This window comes from Camelus ferus, chromosome 20, assembly GCF_009834535.1.
Source record: "Camelus ferus isolate YT-003-E chromosome 20, BCGSAC_Cfer_1.0, whole genome shotgun sequence".
Classification (NCBI taxonomy): Eukaryota; Metazoa; Chordata; class Mammalia; order Artiodactyla; family Camelidae; genus Camelus; species Camelus ferus.
In genome coordinates this window covers 31,808,622-31,833,431 of record NC_045715.1, presented here as the reverse complement: position 1 = coordinate 31,833,431, position 24,810 = coordinate 31,808,622, and the positions used below count along the sequence as shown (strand labels likewise).

General features: G+C 45.6%; 2 protein-coding genes across 6 annotated transcripts in view; one reads left to right on the top strand and one right to left on the bottom strand.

Moving 5' to 3' along the window:
• Positions 1 to 337: 337 nt before the first annotated feature.
• ANKRD66 (ankyrin repeat domain 66) lies at positions 338 to 23,843 on the bottom strand. Of its 4 annotated transcripts, none has more exons than XM_032463208.1 (6): positions 22,901 to 23,217; positions 17,826 to 18,062; positions 14,499 to 14,664; positions 12,409 to 12,637; positions 5,866 to 5,956; positions 338 to 590 (listed from the first exon to the last, which is right to left on the bottom strand). In XM_032463208.1, exons 3-6 carry the CDS (start codon positions 14,659 to 14,661, stop codon positions 588 to 590), a joined length of 486 nt encoding a protein of 161 aa, XP_032319099.1. In that variant the 5' UTR covers positions 14,662 to 14,664; positions 17,826 to 18,062; positions 22,901 to 23,217; the 3' UTR covers positions 338 to 587. The 4 variants fall into 4 exon arrangements, with proteins under 4 accessions (XP_032319099.1, XP_032319096.1, XP_032319098.1 ...); XM_032463205.1 differs by lacking the exons at positions 338 to 590; positions 5,866 to 5,956 and adding exons at positions 8,006 to 9,191; positions 23,359 to 23,843 and having other exon boundaries at positions 22,901 to 23,077; XM_032463207.1 differs by lacking the exons at positions 338 to 590; positions 5,866 to 5,956 and adding an exon at positions 8,006 to 9,191 and having other exon boundaries at positions 14,499 to 14,657.
• The window catches only part of PLA2G7 (phospholipase A2 group VII), a 31,445-nt gene continuing 28,619 nt past the window's right edge, over positions 21,985 to 24,810 (top strand). The window contains exon 1 of one of the 2 annotated variants that reach the window (XM_032463203.1): positions 21,985 to 22,501. The gene's annotated coding sequence lies outside the window, so the exon portion shown is untranslated. The remainder of the gene's footprint in view (positions 22,502 to 24,810) is intronic. The other variant, XM_032463204.1, reaches the window with a different exon arrangement.

The window sequence follows — 24,810 nt, the reverse complement described above, 5'->3', positions numbered from 1 at the left end:
ACATGTTTCAGAGGAGACCCAGCCATCTGTTTTGGATTTGGACCATCAAGAGGCTGAGCAGATGGTGCCAACATCTCCTGAAGCTTTTTGTCCATGACCACACATCCCTACATAATTATCAAATCCATGTCCCCCGCCTGGCTGGAGGAGAGACAGGTGCTGAGGGCGGATCCACAGAGCCTGGTCACGGAACAGCATAAGCAGCTGATGGTTGGCTGTGTGTGCAGAAGAGCGATTGATCCTCAGCCAGGGGTTTCTCTCTTTATCGCTGACTTCTTTTCCAGAAGAAGCAGAAACGTTCAGTTCCCAATTCTGAAAACAGTCCTCATGCCACCAGTTTTTATTTCATCTTCTTTATTTCACAGTATAATAAATCACCAATTTTTACACTATTCACACTAAGAAATAACATGGGTGTCACAGAAGACCCCGCTTGACATGTTAACCATCCCGCTGGCATCCAATCCAGTTACCAAAATTCTCTTGGCCCCAGGCTGGATGCTGAGGAGAAAACAAGAAGAATATTGCATATTCCTTGTCCTCCAGGCCTTTAAACTGAACTTTTCCTGAGAGTTCAACCTCTTCATTCACTGGGTCAGGAAAAAGAATATTTATAACATGAAAACATGTCCATTCTAGAACATTTAACAGTTAAAAATTAAAAATATATTAAAAAGAAAAAATTATGAATCCCAATCTTGACAGATCGTCTGTTTCCTTCTAGTTTTTATTATTTATATATGCATATGTTATAATAATATAAACTATTATTCACATAAGTGTTGGCCACCGCATCTCTCAAGGGGTCATTGAGTTGGAATGACACCTTTTTTTTCCCCTAAATTATCCTTCTCTAGAATGTTCATTTGTGCTCAGTCCTCCCCCAACAGATTTTCCCCAATTCAGAGCCCCACCAGAAATACTGTCAGTCCTCGGATGCCTCGGCTTTTTAAAGAATACTGTCTATTAACGTTTTCCTATATTCATAATTAATAGTTATTCAATGCAAAAAGCTGAAAGACACAGTAGGAAAATGCTAACTTTAATCCCACCGTCCAAAATAACTACTGCTAACATCCTGGTGTATGTCCTAGATTTTCCCCCATGCTTATTTTTCTTCATAAAAATGTTAGTCACATTAGGTTTATAGACTGGCTTCTAAATGTTTTCCCACATCCATAGATACTCCTCAAGAATATGCTTTTCCATGGCTACATATAATTCCACTGAGTAGATGTACTAGATGTAGTTAAGCCCGTGCTGTGGATTCAGCTGATTTTGCTTATCACGGGCAATGCTGCAGTCAACATCCTTGCATTTGCAATCGTATGTGTGCCTCCAGGTATTGCCTTAGAACACATTCCAATAAGTGGAATTGCTGAGTCAGTATGTACTGAGTTGTTTCATGTTTTTAAAGGAATACACTTACAAAAGCTCTCTAACTGCCCCACCTTCTGAAAGTATGTCACAGGAAGGCGAAGGTGGTTTGAACTCCTTTAGCCAAAGACACTAAGAATGCAGGAGTTAACTCTGTAAGAGGGAAACGGATTGTGCTATGGTTTGGTAGCTTACAGAAGGCAACACAAATGTGAGAAATAATCGGACGTATTATTATGGACGTATTAACCATGGACAAAGCATTGTCCAGTCTTATTCTTTGTTAGAGGCTATGATCCAAGAAATCAGGCATCTTGCAAGGGTGGCAAAAATATTTTTCCTACAGTAGACGTTTTAAATAGAATAATGGCTCTGAACACGATAGACGTGACAGGTATCTTAAGGGGCAAAGAAGTCTCCTGGTGTTACCTGTATGCTACAACCAGAAAAGAGCCAGTTTTTAGCATCATTATATCACTCAATCTTCACTCAAGCCCTTTGGTGTATGTTAGGGATTGAATGTGCCCTGCTCCCCCATTAAATTCATATGTTGAAGCCCTGACCCACAGGGCTGTATTGGAGAAGTCATCAAGGTTAAACGAGGTCATGGGGCGGGGCCCTGATCCTTACAAGAAGAGACACCAGGGAGCCTACTTTCTCTCTGTGTGTGCCAACATCAAGGGAAGGCCAGGTGAGCTGAAGGCAGCCAGCTACAAGCCAGAAAGAGGGCTCTCATCAGTACCCAAATTTGTTGGCTCCTTGATCTGAGACTTTCCAACCTCCATTATCGTGAGAAAATAAATTACTGCTTTTATAATTCAAAGCTAAGGATTCACCGTACATTGGTGGGGCTATTGTGTTTATAGACTGTTTTAACACTTCTTGACTGTCGCTCTTTGGTATTATATGGTCCACAAGAGGGCGTCCACTTTCTAGCAAACTGGATGTTAGGCCATGGAGTCAAACACTCTCGTTATAAAAATGATTTGAGGCACAATTCCTCACAAAAACAACAAAAGATTTTAGATAACAACTAAGAAGTTTTGAGGGAAGACTCTTCTAACCATTTAGAGATGTTGATTCAAGGCTGTCTACTTCTGGGGTTTAGGTAAATTATAACGGGGCTTGGTGATGGAGAGAGGAGATGATGAAGGGGATGGGGCAAATTGATAGGAAAAGGGGAAAACCGATACAGAAAGTGACTCATCAAAGGCAAAGCAGCCACCCTCAAGGCTAATTAGGGCATCACAGAAAGATGCGAGAGATGACATCCACTAGGACCTCTTACAGGAGGTTGTAGAATTAGTAGAAAGAACACGAGCTTCTTCAGTGAGGGTTTGAGTGACTTGGAGAGCATTCATTAACATCTCTGAGGCTGAGTTTCTTCAACTGCAAAGTGAGAGTAATAATACCTTCCTCTTAGCGTTGTTGTAAGGCTTTAATAAATGAATACAGAGAAAGCCACACATGGTTAAGTACTGCACAAGCATCATCAGAATCCTCCTACCTCCTCTTCACAGCACCACCACCACGCATTGTTTTTCTTCTAAGGCTTGATGATGGAAGCCCTTACGTGGACGTATCTAGAGAAGGCGAGTGTGCCTTTCCACCCATAAAAGTTAAATTAAAAATAAAACTCTGATAAACTATGATAACATACACCAACCCTATGGCCAAGTAATTCCACTCCTAGGTATTTATCAAAAAGAAATGAAAATATGAGGGCGGAGGGTGTAGCTTAGTGGCAGAGCGCATGCTTAGCATGCACAGGTTCCTGGGTTCAATCTCCAGTACCTCCTCTAAAAATAAATAATAAAGCCTAATTAACTACCCCCTGCCAAAAATAATAAAAATAAAATAAATAAGTAAAAATTTAAAGAAAAGAAATAAAAATATGTGTAAAACAATGTTCATTGTACCCAATGTTCATTGCAGGTTTGGGGTGGGGGGTTGGGTTGTAGTAAGAACCTTTAACATTAGGTCTATACTTTTGACAAAATTTTAAGTGCACAAAACAGTCTTGTTGACAACAGGTGCGATGTTGTGCATCAGATCTCTAGAACTTTTTCATCTGGCATAAATGAAACAATTCCCACTGAATAGCAACTCCCAGTTTCCCCTTCCTCCCAGCTCCTGGCAACTACAATTTCACTTTCCGCTTCTATGAATTTGGCTGTTTCACACACCTCATCTAAGTGGAATCATGTAGTATCTGTCCTTCTGTGACTGGCTTGTTTCACATAGCAGAATGTCCTCCAGTTTCATCCACGCTATTGCACTTGGAGGATTGCCTTCCTTTTGAAGGCTAAATAATATTCCATTGTGTGTAGACACTACATTTTCTTTATCCATTCATCTGTCAATGGATATTTAGGTGGTTTCCTAAGTGGCTATTGTGAATAATGCTTCATTGCCGTTTTAATCATAATGACTTCAAACTGGAAGCAACCCAAGTGTCCACCAAATGGTGAATTTTTAAAAATTGCTATAGTCATCCAGGAAACAAACCACTGACACAGTCAATAACATAGATGAATCTCAAGCACGTTTTGTTGAATGAAAGAAGCCAGACAGTGAGTACTAAACAATGAGTACTAAAGATTTTCTTAGATGAAGTTCAGGAATAGGCCAAACTAATTCAGGGTAAAAAGAAGTCAGAACAGAGGTTAGGGGGGACAGGGATTGACTGAAAAGGGGCCTGGGGGAACCATCTTGGGCTCTAAGAATGTTCTAACCCTATTTAGGATGGACATTTCACAGGTATACACATTAAACTGCTTATTTAAGCTTTGTGCATTTGATGTATGTAAATCATACCCCAAAAACATTTTAGTTCTTTAGGAAAATAAGACAAAGCAATACAAAACACAGACTGTGATGTTTAACTAGCCAAAAAGAGCTGCTCTCCAAACAAAGCTGAGCTACCAAGATACCCTGAAGGCTGCACGCACAGAGACAGCTTCCCTGGCAAAGAGACAGCAGCATGGAGTGATGGATGAAGCAAGAGCAACTTTCCAGAAGACTGTGCACATCCACAGCCATTCAGAAAAAGCGTCAGCTGACAGGGCCGCCCGGCAGAGGCTCCCCTCTGTGACAGCTGAGTTGGGGTCAAGCACAAGGGAGGTCTGTGAAGAGCGGTGATGGGGGGCTGGTCCTGAGCATTTGTCTGTTTTCTATGAAAACGTCTGTTGGTTTGTCTGTTCACCCTACAGCCGGGTCCTCTGCTCTCCCTCCAAAGTCTGTCCGTAATCCGGCCGCTTTTCATGGCCTTCACCGCGGCCACCGCAGCCCAAGCCACCATCATCTCTAGCCTGGTTACGGCAGTGAGCCGGTTCCCGGCGCCCCCGCTTCCACCCTCCTGGTCCACGGCCTGTTCCGCGCGCAGCAGCCGGAGAGATGCGGTTCAAAGGCTGCAGCGGTTTTCCGTGACCCTTAAAACAAAATGCCCAATTCTTGCGTGGCCCCCCAGGTCCCCACGAACCCGCCGCCCACCTCTGTGACCGCAGCTCCTTCCCTGCGCCGCCCCACCCCCGCCCCCGCCGGCTTCCTGCTTCAACCACCGTGGCTTCTCACTGCAGCTTCCAGGTTCTGAACCCGTCCCAGGCACCAAGTTTCCTACTTGCCGTTCTCGCCACTTGGAAGGATGCTTCTCCACAGCTTCTTGCTTTGCCTTCACTGAGGTCTCTGTTCAAGGGCCTCTCCTTGGAGGGACCGTCCCTGATTCCCTCTTTATCAAATGGCACCCCAGGAAAGGCGATAACCTGGTCCATTAACCCAGAGGATGGTTTAATTTACGTGTCAACTTCACTGGGCCAAGGGGTACCGAGATGTTTGGTCAGACATTATTCTGGGCCTTTCTGTGAGGGTGTTTTTGGATGAAATGAACATTTTAAGTCCCTAGACTGAGGAAAGCAGATTGTCCCCATAATGTGGGTGGGCCTCACCCAATCAGTTGAAGGCCCGAATAGAACAAAAGGCTGACCTTCTCCAGGTAGGAGAGGATTCTCATGTCTGACAGCTGGTGGGGGGAGGGGGAGGGAATCTTCTGTAGGTTCTGTTTCTGCGGAGAACTATGACTAACACAATCTGCTTTATTTTCCCCACAGCACCCATCACCATCAGATACAGTATATATTTCTCAGTTTATTTGCTTATTACCTGTTACCTGCCCCCCTCCCTGTTAGTTCATGAGGGCAGGAACTGTGATTTATTCTCTGCTGTATTTCTACTGCCCAGCACATAGTAGGTGCTCAGTAAATGCTCAATGGATTATTCTATTTGAAAACCCATTGAAGAATCAATAAAAGGCTTTCTCTCACAACACCAGACATCTAGAGTGGTGGTTCTCCACTTTTGCTGCACATGAGGCTCAATAAGAACCTTTCATGGATTTTATTTTATACTTTTAAAACATGATTTTGAGACAAGGTCTGTGGCCTTCACCAGACAACCAAAGGAGTCCATGATCTGAAAAGGTTAAGAACTTACCCTGCTCAACAAAAATGGCCGGAGGGCAGGAATGATATCTTCCTCCTTAGTCACAGCACTTAGCACCAGGCAGATGCTCAGCACATCTTTACTGAGCAGAGGGAGAGACAGGGGCGCCTCAGTGGGCCTGGTAGCTTGCATGGGCTGAGCACAGTCTTTGTGTCAGGCCCTGTGTGAAGTGCTGTGCATGTCTCTGTCACTTCATTCTCACGGTGACAACCCTTGGAAGACAGTACATTATTTCCAAGGTCCAGCACCTCACGGATCTGTCTGACTGGGCATCCAGGCTTTTAACCACTGCCTCCCAGGGGCACCTCTTCCCGGGCTATGCCAGCACTTTCCTAGTGGGTCTTCCTGCCTCCATTCCCCTGCTCCAATCCGTCTGCAGTGCCACCGTGTCATCCCCCGCACCCCACCTTAAATCCCTCCAGGCTTCTTGGTCCCACAGCCAATGGTAAGCAGCCTTCGTTCACCCTCACATAAAACTGGTCCCTCCTCTCATGAAGACTCCTCTTCAAATTCCCAAGAGAAGACTTTTTTTCATTTCTTTTTAATCATCCAGATGGGGTAAGAAAGTTGAAGTGGGGGCCACAGAAATCCCCGAGTCCAGCCTACTCTTAATGAGGGCATCTTGGGTACCCCAGAAAGGTGCCCATCCATCTAGACACCTCAGGGCAGGGAGTCCTGGCTGTTAACGGACCCTCCTGTATACCCTCCTGCCTCTAGCAATGGGTCCTACCCGGGCTGAGGGAGCAGGTCTGGGAGGCGGCCCCATCCCCAACATTTCCCAGTGCCTCCCATCCCAGCCCCTGGCCCACAACCCCTGGTCATCAATGTCCCTCTGAAAATGGGAGCCCAGACCAGATCCAGACCAGATGACCACCCTCCAGGTCTGACCTCCAGGCAAGATTTCCTTGCTCTTTGGTCAGTTCAGCAGCCGGTGGTCAGTGCCCAGAAGGGCCAATTGCCCCAGAGGAAGAGTGGCTGGGGTCCACTCAGGGTCCAAAGATGATGATGAGGGGGAGGGGGCAGTGAAGCCCACCCTGCTTCTGAGGATCCGAAGAAGGTAAGGACCCCAGGAGGGTCCCCGCTGAGATGGGAGGTGTGAACCCACAGCTCCAACCTGTCTGGGCCCAGCTCAGGGTCACATGTCTGAATGTGGCCTTTCTGAGGGTGTGGCCAGGGCTGATGGTAGACAGGAAATTGTGAAGAGGGGGCTCCTTGAGGGGACTGAGGTCTGTGAATAGACGGGTGCTCAGTGAGGGGAATGAGGGTCCAATGAAGGACAGGGCTCGCCCGTTGGGGTGGAGAAGTCCATCAGTGAGGGGGACTCGTGAGGAACAGGATTAAAATGTATGTGATGGAGGGGAAAACTATGGAAGTTTCTTTTCCCACAGTAGGAGGCTCAGTGTTGCAGCCTGCGCTCTTTTTAGCCCACCCCCCTCCCTCCTCCCTCCTCCCTTCCTCCCCTCCTCCCTCTCTCTCCCGCCTCACCCACATCAGCCCACAAGCCTCTGAGGTTAGTGGTGGGGTAGTGTGAACTCAGAGAAAGGATGGAAACTCTGCACAGAGGTCAAGGGCAATGTGTGTGAGTGGGTTGGGGTGGGGTGAGGGGCTGTTCAGGACAGAAATCAGAGATCCCTGTGTCCCCTGAGTTTAGCCTCATGTTCCAGAACCGTCAGCCCAGGGCCTCCCCCTTCCTGCTCCTAGGAGAATTTCGCTGGTCCAGCTGGAGTTGTTCCCTCTGATTGTGGACCAATATGGCAAGCAGGAACCACCCCTGTGAACTGCAGGGCACAGAGAATGGGAACAGATGCTCAGGATGGAGAAACACTAGAAGAGGAATCCTCCACAGCTACACCACTTTCCTGTAAGATGCTCAGGCATTTATTCATTTCAGAAAATTCAAACCAAGCATGGCCTGTAAGCAGTGAGAAATGTGTAATAAGGATGATCTTAAGTGGCTAAAGACATTGATTCAGGCAGAGCAATTAGTAAACCTAGAATGGGGCTGTAAATGTTTTCTGGTTTCTATTGCAGTGCTGTCTGATAGGGAAAAGCAAGCCACCGCAAGCCACCTATGGAATTTTAACCATTCTACTAGCCACATTGTTTAAAAAGTGAACCGAGAAAGGTAAAATTCATGTTAGTAATGTATTCTATTTAATGCAATATTCAAAAGATTATCACTTTAACATGTAATCAATATTTATTATTAATAATCTATTTTACATTTTTGTCCTGTCTTCAAAATATGGTATGCATTTTACATTTATAGCACATCTTAATTTGGATGCAATATTTTCATTGGAAATGTCTAATCTGTATTTAGATTTCCTAAGCTGCACAGTTGCTCAAGCAGAGCTGTAATCACATGTTCCATTATTTTATGCTCTCTCTCATTATGAAGTGGGATGAAATTAATTCAAGGGGTTTTTTTTTTTTTCCTCACTGAGCTGATCTGTTGTCCAGATTGTTTCTCTCATGGAGAAGGGATCGTTGGTTAAAAATGGCCCTGCTGAGACTGTCGGTTTCTACTCCAAGGGAAAATAGCTGGAAACTGGGAAATATCTCTCTTCACCTCTTTGCTTGGTCTATGTGACAACAAATTTTTTTTTCATAGATTGATAACGGAGATTTTTGAGATTTTGTTACTTTTTTTATTGAAATAATCAAGTTTCCTTAGGAGATTTTTCTTTGCCCTTGAAATTCTAATTTTTTTTTTAATTTTTAATTTTTTTGTGGGGGGAGGTAATTAGGTTTATTTATTTATGATTTTTTTTTTTAACATAGGCACTGGGGATTGAACCCAGGACCTTGTGTGTGCTAAGCATGAGCTCCACCACTGAGCTATACCCTCCCCCTGCCCCTGCCCCTGAAATTCGAGAATTGCCTATGGGAGCTCAGGGGATGCTGACTGTGCAAATCATTGATGACAAAATGCAAACAGCTGACATTTGTCCCTTTCTGGACATTCTGGTGCACAGCAAGTACTGACAAGGAGGAAACAGCCGGTGGAGGGAGCGCCCAGGCAGGACTTGCAGCCCCCGCTGCTGGTAGAAGCCGTCGCGGGGAGCCTCTCGCGCTGGAAATCACGGCTCCAGGCCCTGGGATGCCCGCCTTCTCACACTCTCCGCTCCTTGATATTGCTGAGCCTGGGGGGACTTCGCCTTTTCTTACTCTTTTTCATATTCGTGTTTCGATTCCAGGGAGGAAGAGACAGCTCCAGCTCTCTCTTCTTGGCGTCCCAGGCTTCGTCCCGCTGATCCAGCCGCAGCCCCTTCTGGCTGGCGGCGCGGCGGTGGTCCCGGCACTGGGGCTCCGCCCTAGGAGACGGGGGCCGGGCTCTCAGCCTGGGGGCCGCACGGCCTGCCCCGCCTGCGGAGGGGCCTCTCCTCCGCCCTCTGCAAACAGTCCTGGCACCTCCGTGGTCCGGTCAAGGAGAAATCAGACCAAATTCAAGCATTTCTGTACACTTAAGAGGTCTGGGCGCTAAAGCAACTACTTTGAGGTGGAGAGAAATGGCATGCCCTGGTGTGATGTGCACAGAATAGGAGACAGGCGCTTAGCTCCAAGCAGGCACTGCTAATTCTTAAAGTGCTTGTATTGGAGAGCATCCAGCATTATTACCGGGAGGCTGTTTTCCTTCATTTCTCTTTTAATTGGATTTTTTCCTAATTAGAAAAGCTCTGTTCATTGTAGAAAAGTTTAAAGTATAGAAGTGTATAAGGAAGAAAATAAAAATGACTCGTGATCATACATGTATGTACAGATGGATTTATGTAAGGACTAGTTAGATGAGGGGGGAGTGTATAGCTCAGGGGTAGAGCGTGTGCTTAGCACGCATGAGGTCCTTGGTTCAATCCCCAGTACTTCCATTAAATAAATAAACTTAATTACCTACCCCCCAAATAAAAAAAAAGAATAGTTAGATGATATATATAGAGGTAGATGATAGATACAGAATAATAGACTAGGTGACAGACGGAGAAATATGTGAATTGATCATCATACACATGGACGTATACTGGTTCGCCTATGAGGCTAAATGTGAGTATGCACCCTGCTTCGAGACACTGGTGAAAGCCACTTCAGAGATAGAACTGGTGTCAATATGAGGACAAAGGAAATCTGAGAGGCTAGATGGTGATTCAGGCAGGGCAAAGATTATTTTAAGTGCAAAGCATTATGGAAAGCCCAGGTCATTCAGGGGCTAGCAAACCTGCTTGTCCTTCTGCTCCTGTCCCCTCAGCAAGCTGGAAGTAACTTAGACCACACTGTCCCTCCTCTGCCCTGCTCTTCTGACCCCTGTCCCCATCTTATACTAGCGTTATTTATGTAAAGAAGTTATCTCTCGTCCCAGGGAGCTTCTTAATGCCCAGCACTGCATCTGATGTATCTTTAAATCCTTTTTAGTATCTAGTTCAATGCCATGCATCTACCAGGGCTTAAAAATATTGGCTGAATGAGAGATTTACTACTTAAGAGAGGCTGAATCGAGAGTTGAGTTGTTCTGCTAGGATACCCAGGCTTTTCAGAAAATTGTCAAACACTGCCTAAGTGTCTTTTGAAATTCTTTTATATCCCTTTCTCTTCCTCATCCTAGTCCAGGACCCCACCTACTTGCAACATGAAGCACTAAGACATTGCTTATGTGATCTCCTTGCCTAGAGTCTAAGGGCCTCCCCTTCTGCCTGCACAGCACCACTGCCGCCTCTTCCACTACAGGACTCACTTGGCTAAAGTCTCTGTTGCATCTTGCCAACCCCTCTGCTTCATCTTGCCAGTTCTCTGATGAGTTCACACGCATCTGCCTGCCCTGCTCACTGGGGTCACCCAAACACCCAGCCTTATTCTCCGCTTCCCTCCAGCTTGAATGCTCTACTCAGCCAGGCACTCATCCCACCACTGTCCCTACCTCCTCACATTCACACGCAACCTACACACATTTCCAGCTTGGCACCTTCACTCCAAGTGACGAATCTTCCTCCCTCTTCCATTAGCCAGGTCTTAGCTATCTTTTAGGGTCCAGATTAATTTCCCCTTAACCAGGATTCCTTCCCTCTAAGCCCTGTAACTGTCACAAGGGAAGTTCCTCAGAAGAGATGATAAGGGGAAATGACTTACATGTGATGTGGTGACCCTTGTTGCTTTTGTCTGCTCAGCACTGCCCGCCCACCCACTTTTCCTGGAAATAGCACTCCCCACCATCTGGAGGAATCACGCCTCCTCCACTTCGATTATGCTGGGGTTGTGGATCACATTCATCCACCGACTGGTCCCTACGGAGGAGCTGAGATTACTCAGAAAGTCAGCAGAGGAGAGCCAAAGACAGCACCCGAGGAATTCCAGCATCTAAAAGGCATGCGAGGACAGGAGCTTAGAAAGATCAGGAGAAGAAAAGGTTGGCTAGGGAGGAGAACCTGAAGGGAGTAGCAGCAGATAAAATAACAGAGGAGAGTTAGCAAATACCTAATTAAGGGGAGAATGTGAATTGAGAAGAGGCCATTAGTTTAGCAGCAAGGTTCTCTGTGGATGAGAGCTGATTCAGCACAATGATGGGTGAGGAAGTAGAGACAATCACACAGATGACCTTGCAAGTAGCTTAGAAACGTAGGGAAGAAGAAAGACATAGCAGACATGAGAAAGGTCTCTAGCTGTTTGTGTGTCTGTTTAATAAGATCTATTTGAACATGTTCTTATGTTCTATTTGAACATAAGATCTATTGAACAAGTGAAGGGAAGGAATAGAAAAAAAAAAGAAAGATACAGAAGAGAGCATGGAAGATGCCAACAAAGAACACGGGAATGATGATCTTGCAGGGGACGCAGAGGACTGAATGAAGGGTCTGTATGGAGGGATAACACTTCCCACGGAAGGATGGGTAGGAAGGCAAGAAGGAACAGATGTAGATGTAGATATGATACGTAGGTGTAAGAGTTTGAAAATGTATACCTGTGGCTTCAATGTTCTCCATGAAGCAGAAAGCATACCCTCTGAGCAACAGGCTGAGGTGTGATGAGAACTGGAAATTGTCAACAAGGGAGAAGGGTGGGAAGAGATGGCCAGCATGTGCAGAGGGAAGATAGAGACCTTAGAACTTCTGGTGGTACCCAACTGCCTGTTTGTGGGCTTTCCCCTAGCAGACCAAGCACAGGAGTGGAGAAGACAGAGACCAAAACAAAGCTGGGAATTCTGGGTTGTATGCTATAGAAGGACAAAGACATGGACATTTAAGAAAGAGAGTGGAAGAAGCAGTGTATTATGGTGTTGCAAGAGAGCATTTTGCTCACCATCCAGTTCTACAAAGATTCACCTGCCACAGTCACTGACTGCAGTGTACTCTGTGCTTCAGACAGAAGAGATAAAGGTGGTAACAGAATGAAGCACTCTGTGCTCCTGCCAGAGGAAATTAAAGATGATAACAGGATGCTCTGTGCTTTGGACAAGCAGGCTCCTTTGTGAGATGTAAATCACATTCCCTGCAAAGACCCGAGCTCCCGTTTCTCTGCCCTTTGTAGCTGGAAATAAGTGAAACTCACTTCTCCAGGAACGCCACACAGGCTTTCTGCCCGTAGATCTGTGCGATCCTCTTTGGTGTGTCTCCAAAGAAGTCGGGGGCGTCAATGGCAGCGTGCAACGCGTGGAGAGTTTTGAGCACGTTCAGATGGCCTGACTCAGCTGCAAAATGAGCTGGGGTCCAGCCCACATCAGTTACCAGGCAGGGTCTGGCTCCGTGTTCTATCAGGAGCTGCAGAACCTCCATGTGTCCTTAGATGTAAGAAAAAACAGGAGGTTAAGATGAAAACGTCTCTGCGGGAAGCCAAAGCAAGCCTCAGTTGCCCAGAAGGGGGGAAGACATTGGCCTATGAGGCCCCTCCGGTCTCCTAGCATCATCCTCTCCTCCCTTCTTCCTCTCTTTACCAGAGACTCAGTGCCACATCCTTACTCCGGTTGCCCCCATGCTGGGCCTGAGCCCTCCAAGGATTCCCTCTGCTCCTTCCAGGACATGCCCCTCCCCTGTCCATTCTCGCAGGCCCCGCCTATGAATCTTGCTTTCTTTCCCAAATCACTCTACACCCGCCTGCAGCTCCGCTCACGTTGCTTTTGGCCATCTCCATGCTGATTTCAAAACCAAGTATTTTGCAACATGGATGGACCTTGAGGGTGTTATCCTAAGTGAAGTCAGGCAGACAGACAAAGGCAAATACCACACGATCTCACTACATGCAGAATCTAAACATAAAAGCAAAAACCAAAAACAAGCTCATAGATACAGAGAACAGATTGGTGGTTGTGGAGGCGGGGAAGGGGCCCTCCAGTTATAAAATAAATGTCATGGGAATGTGGCCTACAGCTGAGTGACTAATGCTGTATTGCATATTTGAAAGTTGCTAAGAGAGTAGATCTTAAAAGATACCACAAGGAAACAAAAATTGTAACTATGTGTGGTAGCTAGACCAGTAGACTCATGATCACTGTATTTATTGTGATGAGTATTTCACAATACACACAAATGTAGAATCACTGTGTTGTACACCTGAAACTGACATAATGTTACATGTCAGTTCTATCGTGATAAAAATACTTTAAGTCCCACTTACATGAAAGCTAGCACAGATTAAGAACCCAGGTTTTCTTGTCAGATAGATGTGGGTTTACACCTGACAATAAATACCACTTGCTAACCATGGCATCCCGGATGAGAAACAAATGTCTGGGCCCAGTTTCCTCACTTGTAAATTAAGGATGTTACCACTTACCCCGCTGAGTTCTTGTGGAGGGCAAATGAAATCACAGGCACAAAGTACACAGCCCCGGAGGGGAGGGAAATTGCTCAGTGGTAGAGCGCATGCCTAGCATGTAAGAGGTCCTAGGTTCAATCCCCAGTACCTCCATTAAAATAATAAATAAATAAATAATTTTAAAAATGCATAAAAAATAATAAAGTACACAGCACAGTGCCCAGCGCATAGTAAATGTTCACTGATGGGTGCTTTGTACTTAAATTTCTGCAAAATTCTCCCAACTGATTTTTCTGCAGCCACCTTGCATCCTGCCAACCCATTCTCCATATGGGAGTCAAAACAAAATTTTAGCAGGCATAGTTGACTATAACACTTTCTTACTTAACATCCTTCAGTGGTGTTCTAGGTCTGCAGGTCTTGACAAGCCCACTGGCTGAGTTTTTGCCACAATCCTCCTCTAATTCTATAGGTGAGCCATGTTTGGCACGCACCCAGCCATGAACGGGACAAAGTTCCTGTCCTCCCACAGAAAGCATGCTCCATTCCTGCTATAGGTCAAGAAAGCAAAGGGCTGATAATTATTAATTGAGAGCCTCTATGTACAAGGTGGTGTAGACCCCATTATCCTACTGAATCCTCACAAGATTCTAAGGCAGCATTATTGCTGTCATTACACGGATGGATAAACTAAGGCGTGGAGATGTTAAGTAACTCGGCTAAGGTGCCACAACTAGTAAGTGGTGGTGCCAGGATTGAAATGGCGCTCATTCATTCACTGCACTCCCAAGAAATGTTCTTTCTACTCCCCGACACCGACTACCAACTGGTAACCTCATGAATGGTGGACCGGAAGGGATGGATCCCCCAAGGCACTGCCCACTCACCTCGGATCGCCGCCCAGTGAAGTGGGGTCCGGTCATTCCAGTCCATGTCCTTGTAGTTTGGGTCACAGAGACCTTTCTTCAAAATCTTCTTCACTGAGCTGTAGTCCCCTGCAGCCACCGCTTGGTGGAGTTTTGTCATGTCCGACATTTTGGTCAATTCCATGACCGGAAAAAAAAAAAAAAAAAAACTGTGGGGAAAACAGGCCACTTAGGAAATTCTCTACAATTCTTTACTCTTAGTGAGTGATTCCATAGGATTCCTTATCATTGACTTTCTTCTTACCTCAGCCATTTGTATCCAGGGTGGCTTCACAAGTGTGGTCTACAGAGTGTATATTTGGATCTTAGCTACTGCGGTTCGTGCCTGCTGATCCCCTACCCCCCACCAAAACTATCAGTGGCTCCTTCCTGCTTGTAGGACTAGAGGCTAAACTTATGGGCTGACATTTGCTATTTGGCTTCAAACCACTTCTCAGTACTACTTCCCACCCTTGCTCCAAAGTGCTAGCAATGTGATGCTGAGTTAGTTGTGTAATTCTTTGCCTAATCTTTCTCACCCATGGAATGGATATAATTAGCCAGGGTCTTGTGGTAGGTTTACACTGGATACAGAACAGGGACCCCATGGAAATTAAAGATTGTTGCTACACCAATTCAGGAGATGGACAAGATGTAAAGACACAAACAAAATAGCTAAAAATTGTTTACAACATGTAAGACGAACCAACAGTTCTCAAACTGTAGTCTATAGACATGTAGGGATCCCTGGAACCCTTTTAGGGGATCCATGAAGTCAAAACTGTTTTCATTATAATAGTAAAAGGTCACTGGTTTTATTCACTGTGCAGACAATGGGTCTGATAGTGTAAGAGTCATCTTGGGGACCAGCGATGGTAGAGGATCCCAACTCAGACACAGCACATCTATGGCAGGGAGGCACATTCTGAAAAGTGGAAGTAGCTCCAACTTTAATGCTCAGACCAAGGGTCCACAAACTCTTCCTGTAAAGGACCGGATAGGAAATTTTGTAGGGTTTGTAGTACAAAAGGCAAAATCAAGACTATTCTGTAACAAAAGAGAAACTCCTGCCCTGTTTAGCAGGGGTGGGCCATCCTGGGGGAGGAAGGGTTGTGGGTGGTGGGTAAGAACACTTTGTGCCCAGAAGCCTTAGCTGGAGACATTTTCAGGGCACAGGATGTGTTTCATCTCTTGCTTGTTTGAGTAGAAAAATGTTACACTGGAGCATTTGGTCATTGACAAAACGAGATGGTAAATAGAAGCTCTAGAAGGATTCTGACCTGCAGGTGTCACAAAAAGTCACACCATTTTCAGAAGCAGTGTCTCACACAAGCCTTTAAGCAGGTTTATGCATAAATCAACCCCATCTGTTTCACACTTGAAATCATATCAAGGAAATTCCGCAACTTCTCATGAGAAAGTTGCAATTCAAGGAGAAGTTTTCAATGGGGAGCCAGAGTATTTGCTGAGAAATTGATAAACTGATTCTAAGATCTAATATGGAAATGCAAGGGGCTCAGAATAGCCAAAACAATCTGGAACAAGACAAACAAAGGAGGAGAGCTCACACTTCCTGGTTTCTAAACTTTCCACAAAGCTACAGTAATCGAGACAGTGTGGTACAAAGTACACTGTGTGGCACAGAGTTAGACACATAGAGCAATAGACTAGAATTGAGAATCCAGAAATCAACCCTCACATTTACGGTCAATTGCTTTCAAAGGTGCCGGGAAAATTCAGTGGGGGATGAATAGTCTTTTCAAATGGTACTGACATAATTGGATGGACACCTACAAAAAAAGGAAGTTGGTTCTCTACGTCGTGCCATCTACAGAACTTAACATAGATCACAGACCTCAATATAAGACCTAAAACTAAACCTTTAAGAAGAAAACATGGGAGTAAATCTTCCACACAGTGGGTTAGGCAATGATTCGTAAGTATGACAACAAAAGCTCAAGCAATAACCAAACAATTACATAAATTGCATTTCACCAAAATTAAAAATTTTGTTCTGTAAACGATACTTTGAGAAACTGTAAAAGCAACTACAGAATTGGTGACAATATTTGGAAATCATATATCTGATAAGGGACTTGCATCCAGAATGGATAAAGAACTCCTACAACTCAACAATGAAAAAAAAGAACTCAATTAAAAATAGTCAAAGGATATAAACAGAAGTTTTTTTCTAAAGTGTACAAAGTCAGTAAGCACACGAAAAGATGCTCAGCATCGTTAGTCAATAGGGAAATGCAAATCAAAACCACAGTGAGACACCCCTTCACAACCACTAGGATGGCTATCATTAAAAAGACAAAAAAAAAAAAAAAAGAGAGAGATAAACAGTAACAAGTATGAGGATGTGGAGGAACTGGGATCCTCATGCACTGTGGTGGGAATGTAAAATGGTGCAGGCCAGTTTGGAAAGCAATTCGGTAACTCTTCAAAAGGTTAAACATGGAGTTATCATACGACCAGTAACTTCACTCCTAGTGTAAGCCTAAAAGAACTGAAAACATATGTCCACACAAAAACGTGTACACACATATTTATAGCAGCATCATTCATAATAGCCAAAAAGTGGAACCAATCCAAATGTCCATTAATGGATGAACGCGTAAACAAAACGTGGGGTATTCATACACTGGGATAGTATTTGACAATAAAAAAAAAGATGATGCAGTGATACATGCTACAACATCTATGAACCTTGAAAACATGCTAAGTGAAAGAAGCCACTCACAAAAGACCACATAGTGTATGATTCCATGTACGTGAAATGTCCAGAAGAGGCAAATTTATAGAGATAGAACACAGATTATTGGTGGCCTAGGACTGGGATGAGGTGGGGGAGGGGGAAAGGATTGCTCAGGAGCATAAAATTTCTTTTTGGGGTGATGAAATGTTCTAAAATTAGGTAATGGAGGGTGACGCTTTCACAACTTCAAATATATTAAAAAGCACGGAACCGTGTACTTTAAAAGAGAAGAATTTTATGGTGTGTGAATTACATCCCAATAAAGCTGTTTTAAAATAAGTGATACTATTAATTAGAAGCTTTCTTTTATTAAAAAAAATTGTTGAAAACACAATTCATCAGCCGACCACTAACTACAAAAATTTAGCAAAATTTCCTACACAAGAATCCTCATACATTTACTTAAGTGCACTTGAATTTCCATCTTTCTCATTACAGGTGTCTCAATGTAAAAAAAGTAGCCAGTAAATGTAAGTTTTAATAAATATGAATGGTTTATAATAACGGCAGTAAACATTGGAAGATAGAGGTAATGTAAAAATACTTACTGTCTTGTTTGAAAGCTGCAGCCCTTGGGGCTAGCTGCCTGTCTTGTTGTGTTCACACCATGGAAACCGACCCCTCCTTCTTCATTAAAAGCCTCCAATCGAGGTCAGCCTCACTAGGTGGTGACCAACCAGGCTTGGAGACTGCCCTCTGCTCGCACTGAAAATGTTCAGCAATTCCAGTCCGCTTCTGCAGTCCCAAGAGGGTTCTAGGCGTGTTCTTTTGGAAGAGCATTTGATCTAAAAACATAAAAATTGAAAACAATTTCCAGGACACTGTGAAGGAGGTCAGCTGTTTGGTAACCGCCGTGGAGTCATGGAGACCATGTGCGCCCCTCCCATTCAGAGCCCACTGTGGGATCTCAGGCAAGGCCCTTAGCTTTGCTGAGCCAATCAAACGAAGTTTTAACATCCTTCTCGTTGGGATATGAGAGATGAGCAGCTGAAATCATTTATAAAGCACCTGGCACAGCATAGAGGGAGGAAGGGAAGGAGGGAGGGAGACTTTAGGTGCTTCCCTCTTGCTTTCTCTTTTGGCTCCTTTTCTCCAAGCCCTAGTATCCTTGTGATGATGCTGGATCAAATATTTGTGTCAACTCACCAAGCAGATGTCATAAGCCATTAATAGTTCAAGACACAGACTTTAAAAACATCATCCTCAGGTCTTCCAAACTCAATATACAGAGAATTGTGTTCTACAACCTGTTCCTTTCCCCTGATTTCCTTTCTCCATTGATGGCTCCATCATCGACCTGGTTTCGCCAGCTAGAAATCTCAGGGCCGATTTGGACTCATTCCTCTTCTTTATCCCTTGCATCCATTTCTGCCTTGTTCATTATCTCTCAAGTAGATCTTCCAGTCTCAATTCCCTGTCACTATCCTGTTTTATATCATCTTTTGCCTAATAGCCTCCTAATTCTTCCCCTGCTTTTGGTTTCTCCAACATCAGTTCATCTTTTTTCAGTACCAAATTGTCTTCCAAAAATGCTACTGCTCTGCTTAAAACACTGATGGTTCTCCATTGCCCAACCATGATATTTTTCATTCATTCGGAAAACATCTATTGGACAACTGCTGTGGGCTGGGCTCTGTACTGGATGCAGGGGAATAAAAATGACACGGCGCCTGTCCTCAAGGAGCTTACAGTCCAAACTCCACTGCGTTACTCAGAAGACCCCTTCAGTAGCTCCAGCTCACCTTTTCGCCTTTCCTGCTGCTTCAGCCTATCTCTGCACCCGGGGCTCTGGTCACAGTGGAGGACTGGACACCTCCAAGGGATATCCTTCACTTTTGGGCTCCCGTGCCTTGGCTTATGCATCCCCACATTCTGTAGCAGGCCTCCCTCTTCCTTCTAGATGGACTCCTGCTCATTCTTGAAAGCCCCTGTCTTGGGGAAGCCTTCCTTTTCACAGATTCCTATTCTTAAAACGTTTTAAATGTTTCATCAATGTAACCATGTGCATATTCCAGATAGTTAAATAGTAGTGTAGGACTAAAAGAGAAAAGCTAGAGTCTCTGACATCAGCCCATCCCGACCCCAGTCCAATTCCCCGAAGATAATCACTCTTTGCTTTTTTAAGGCTGGTGATCTCCATGTTTTGAAAATAATACACTGTATTATTATTTCTCAGTGTATCACCTTAGGCACTGTCTGATTTCTACTAGGAGAGTGAGCATCTAGCTCATTGCACCCTGATCCTATCTTTTCTCCTCCCTAACCCTCCACCACATCTCTCCTCTGCAAAGTAGCTATGCATCCAGACCTTTATTTCCTGTCCTACAAACTACAGGCAGTACCTCTTGACTTTCTAAAATGAGACCCTCAGTAATCCAACCTTGTCTCCACCCACTCCTCGCTTCCACCTCCTTACCCATGATTCTGCATTTAAAAAATTAGTCATATTTATATTCTCTTGTATAATCATAGTTAATTCTTCCTTGGCTTGTTTGTAAGGTGATTCTAAAGGTTGAAAAATCCATAAGCGTGTTTGTGCTATTAGACTACATGGATATTGCTCCCCAGAGTCTGGTGGGGTGCTCTGACGCTCATACATTCTTCTCTGGGCCATTCCGAGAAGTCTGTTTGGGGACTGCAAGATTGACGGAGTCTGTTTCTTGCATAGTACCCAGTAGCTGAAAACTCAAGCCATTTTGGGTCACGTCACACTCGCATCTTGCCTTTCCTGGGCGTTTTCCTCCTCAGAGTTCTTAGTTTTAACTTTACATCTTTTCATTTTAAATTTAAGGAATGTAATCTTTTACTGTTTTCCTTTGCATTTGATTACCCTCTAAGGGCCTCAAGGGTTCCCAAGTTCCCAATCACACTTTCAGTTACACTGAATCCCACAGTTGTCTCCAGTTTAATTACTTCCATCAGGATGGTTGATTTCCAGGGCAAGGCACAGCTGTCACCCTGGGGCTTCCCTCCTCCGCTCATCGGCAGCAGAGCCGCTTTTCCTTGGATCCTGTGCAGTGAGGATGCCTTTCACTTCCACTCTTTCTAAAGAGACTTAATAACTCATTTCTCGGAAACCCCACCATCCTGTACTTACCTACATGGGCCCCCTCTCTCTGTTGTTATTTCCTTAGCCTCCAGGACGTGTCTTAGTCATCCTTGAAATGGTGCCTGACATTTACTTTGCCCTTGATAAACACTGTCTGAAAGCGCTATTGAGCACACTAGTACTATTTATTCCAATATCTTGATTGAGGAGAGAGTCATCATTTTTGCTCTTGTGAAACAGGAAATATGCACTCTTATGCTGACAGGAAATGAGAGTGAGGATTAAGAGATAAGAGCTCAACAAAGAATCAACTTATAAACACAAGTACATTATTTTTTTCTTCCCCATATTAAACAAAAACAAAACCCACATCAGAACCACCTTATAATCTGTCTATGTCAACTTGCTGTCCTTTTGTTCTGTGAGGCCCATTCTTTATTAATGTCACCGGACTAGGGTTGCCAGATAAAATTGCAGGATGCCCAGTTAATTTGAATTTCAAAGAAACAACACATAATGTTTTAGTGCCCATAGGTTCCAAATATTGCATGGCAGCTACTTATACTAAAATCTTGTTGTGGTTTATCTGAAACTCAAATTTAATTATGTGCCCTCCGTTTCACTTGCTAAATCTGGCATCTGTACACTGGGCACCTTCTCAGGACACTATCCAGCTAACTTCCAACCACTCTGACATCCTCAGAGAATGTGATCTGATGACAATGGGAGAAGGCATAGATCTTGCATTGAAAAAAAGCAAGAAAATATTTCAAACTTGCCTTTAAGACCTGCTTTCAAAGCCCATCACCTTTTCAGGTGTGATGCTGAGTCTCCTGAATCTTCATCTGGTCTTAAGATCAGAGGGAGGAGGTCCTTAGAGACCTTTGGGGTAGGGTAGCATGTACCCTCTTAGATTAATATTCTAAGGCAGTTTGTTTCATAGGAAGTTAGCCCAGGAAGTACAGGGAGCTGTCATTCGGCTGAGATAGTTTTATTTAAATTTTCATCTCTTGTTAGGTTTAAATAAGTCACTGCGTCTTTAAAGATAATAATATTCAATAACACCGTGAGTGCTTTCCAGGTGTCAGGCTCTGTCCTAAGCATTTCACACACATTTGCATTTCATTCTCACAAGTTGCCTCTGATTAATGTACCTTGTCTCCTTTTTACCAATGAGGAAACCAAGAAGCTGAAAGGATAAAGAACCTGCCCAAAGTAATGCCACTAATAAGTATGAGAAAAGAGCTACAATCCTTGCCTTTTTTGGATACAGTCCTCAGAATAAAAATAAAATAAATTCTACCTACAGTCCTGTCAACCTTGCCAAAGAGCGCAAAAAAAAATTTAAAAATCACTATTTAAAAATAAATATTTTTTATTAGAAAGTGGATTGAGGAGAAAGGATCGGAAAATGAAGGAAGGAATTTCAGTTCAACCCCAAACAACTAGGTTCAACTGGACCACCAGATGGCCCCTTTTTGCATCATTTCCCCCAAGTCATAAAATTCTTCCAGATTGCCGTTCATTGTATGTCCCCCGAGAAATGAAACTAACCCGGTGGTGGGCTGCCAACCCGGAGCAACGTCCACATGATTCCTGAGTTGGTGTCCAGTCCAAAACATCGGAAAGTGGAATGCTTAGGGCATTGCAGATTACAGGAGGAAGCCGAGTAAACGAGGATTTAGTGAAACAAGCAAGGTTTGCTTGATACGGTGGGGGCGGGGGTGAATGAAACGGGTCACATCTGATCAGAATCGGGTCTGAGTACAGGAGCTGGAGCTACAGCCCCCGCCCTCCGCACCTCTGGGTCCGTCCTGGGGCGGGTTAAGTTAACCCGCACGCCCAGGGTGCGGACTCCGGGCCCGGGGAGGGCGCTGTGTGCGCAGAGCTCTCTCGGGTCGCGGCGCCTCCGCTAGTGGGAGGGGGTGGCCGTGGCTCCGCCCCGTCGGTCCTCCAGCGGCGCCCTGGGAGGTCAAGGTCGGGGCTACCAGCTTGCTCCGGCCGGAAGGAGAGCGAAACGGTCGCGCAGCACCCCCGCCCGCCGCTCGCTGCCCCGCGGCCATGGTGACCCAGTGACCCGGCCGGCAGAGCCCGCGGTGCCGGCAGCGAGCAAACAGCCGGCGGGGTTGGCGCGCGGGGTCTGGGTTCACACGAGCAGCTCACCGCGGCGCCCAGGTGAGGAGGGACCCCGGGGCGGGCGGAAGTCCGGGGGCGGCCCCGGGCTGGGGGAGCTAGGGGACTGGAGGGGCTAGAGGGGCTGGGGAGCTGGGAAGTTGGGGGATGAGAGGATGGAGGATGGGGGGGGGCGATTAAGCAGGTTGGGGGACTGGAACCGCACCGCACCGCCTCCGGGCCGGAGCTGGGCTCACCGACCCCGCAGCCCTCCGAACAGCGCTGGGGCCTTTGCAGGGAGGGTGATGGAATTCGAACCCAGTTCTCCCAAACCCTTTTCCCCGGGAAGCAACCTTAAGAATTCGGTGCTAAAAAGGAATCAGACCGGGGGACCCAGGAGCACCGGGAGTTTTCTTATCTCTGGGCCTCTCACTAACCCAAAACAAGCAAACACGCACTCACCTTCGTCTGGAGTGTTGCTTCTGGAAGAAGCCCAATTCTGAGTAGCTGCCTAGCTGCCGTAGATCAGAATCCTAAGAACAAAGCCGTACCTCCTCCGCTCCGCTCCGCTCCGCTCACTCGCTCCACCCGTCCGGGAGCTCCCCGCTGCCGCCCAGATAAACTCGCGGCTGCTCGACCCTGAATGACAGGGAGGCTGGTTTTTAAAAAGTCAGACAAAACCAGGGAGCAAAGAACACTCTCTTCTCCATCATCCCGCGGAACCTCTAGTAGAAGTTTCTATCTCCAAAACCGAAAAGGTCAAGTTCTCATTCAGGCCAGTGCTTCTTGGGGTGGCTGTGAGAGGAAGAAGCGGGGAGATGAGTGTGATGCTCATAAAAGGATGCTGGCCGCCTTTGAAGGACACAGGAGTTCTGGTTTGGGAGGGATTTGTGTTAACTAATCAGTCTTCCGCAAATTACCTTTGACCTCAGTAAGAATGCTGAGCTGGGAGATTGGTCTGTAAGTAGGAGCTGGGAAATGTATGCCTTAAAAGTGTTGGCAATCCCCGGAAGGTTCAGGACTCAATCTTGGGCCAATGGAGCTCTGAGTTGCAGGGCATTAAGTGTTGGTTGGTCTGGTTCCTAAGAAGGAGATGGCCTTCTGGCCACCAGGGGGCACTGGTGAGCTGCCAGCACCGGCTGATTTCCTGGCGGAGGGAGTTCTGGGAGCTCTGCAGAAGCTGGTCAGGGAACCCCGGACTTGGTGGTCTCCAGCTGTTGCATTACTCATCCCCCTCGGGCCCTGAGCCGTCTCTACCCTCCCCAGACGTCTGTGCAGCAGTTGCTGCTGTGGCCAGCGAGCTGATGCCCTCTGCACCGACCTGGGCCCTTGGTTCTCAAGGCTGACACCACAGTCTTTGCCAGACCGTTGGAGCCACTGAGGATGAAGGACCAGCAGAGTTGAGGGGGATGTTAATCTGGGTCAGCCACTCTTTTGACAGTTGAGAAGTCCAGAAATCCTTGCTAAGATGTGAAAGGGCTTGCCCAGCACCCCAGGGAATTTCCTACGAGCAGAACTCTGTTTCCTCACTTCCTCTATACTGTGTTTGTGTGCTTTGCAAAGCGGCGAGGAATATGTGTTCCTTTCCCCAGGGAGGTGTGCGGACAGACGAATCCACTTCACCGCCTCCTCTGAGGCTCTCGGCATAAAGCATCAAGGAAAGGGCTGGTGAGGGACCCCTGGGAGTGTTGGCTGGAAGTAAAACTCTATTCCTTCCCTGACACCTTAGAATAAGATGTTTCCCAGAAAAGAAGGTGATCATCAGGTTACTTGTACCTTGGTTCATCATAAGCCTGAATTTTCTTTCAAGACCTTTGATAACGGGCTTGACTGACTTCTTGAGAAGTTGAGAAATTTCTGTAAAAGTGAAGCACTGGATAGAAAGTAGTGAGTGAAGAGAAATTAATGGGGAACATGTAGCTCTAAAATCGTCTTGTTCTAGAATTTCCAGAATTCTGAGAAAGCTCTGTCATTTGAAGCGACAGTTGTTGGGTTCTGACTGCCTTTGTCTATGAAGTCAGGCACCTGGTCTGGGCCCTCATTGTCACTTTGCTCCATTTTGCTGGAGTGATTCATAACACACTGATAGATACGTCTAACGTATATAGGCTTATAGTTCAACAAAATAAACTTAGCAATCGGAGAGAGAAAAGTCTGCTATACAAACAGATACCCATTGAATTAAGTGGGCTGGTGGATTCCTAGTGCAAGCTTAGTTTATCCCTTCATTGACTTTGGGACATCCTTACTGAGCACCTGCGGTGCCAAGCACCACGTCCACAGCAGAGAGCAGGGCAGATGTAGTCTCTGTTCTCAGAGTTCACATTCTAGAACTGAGGGACGAACGGGGTAAATTCAGAAAGTACTAGATG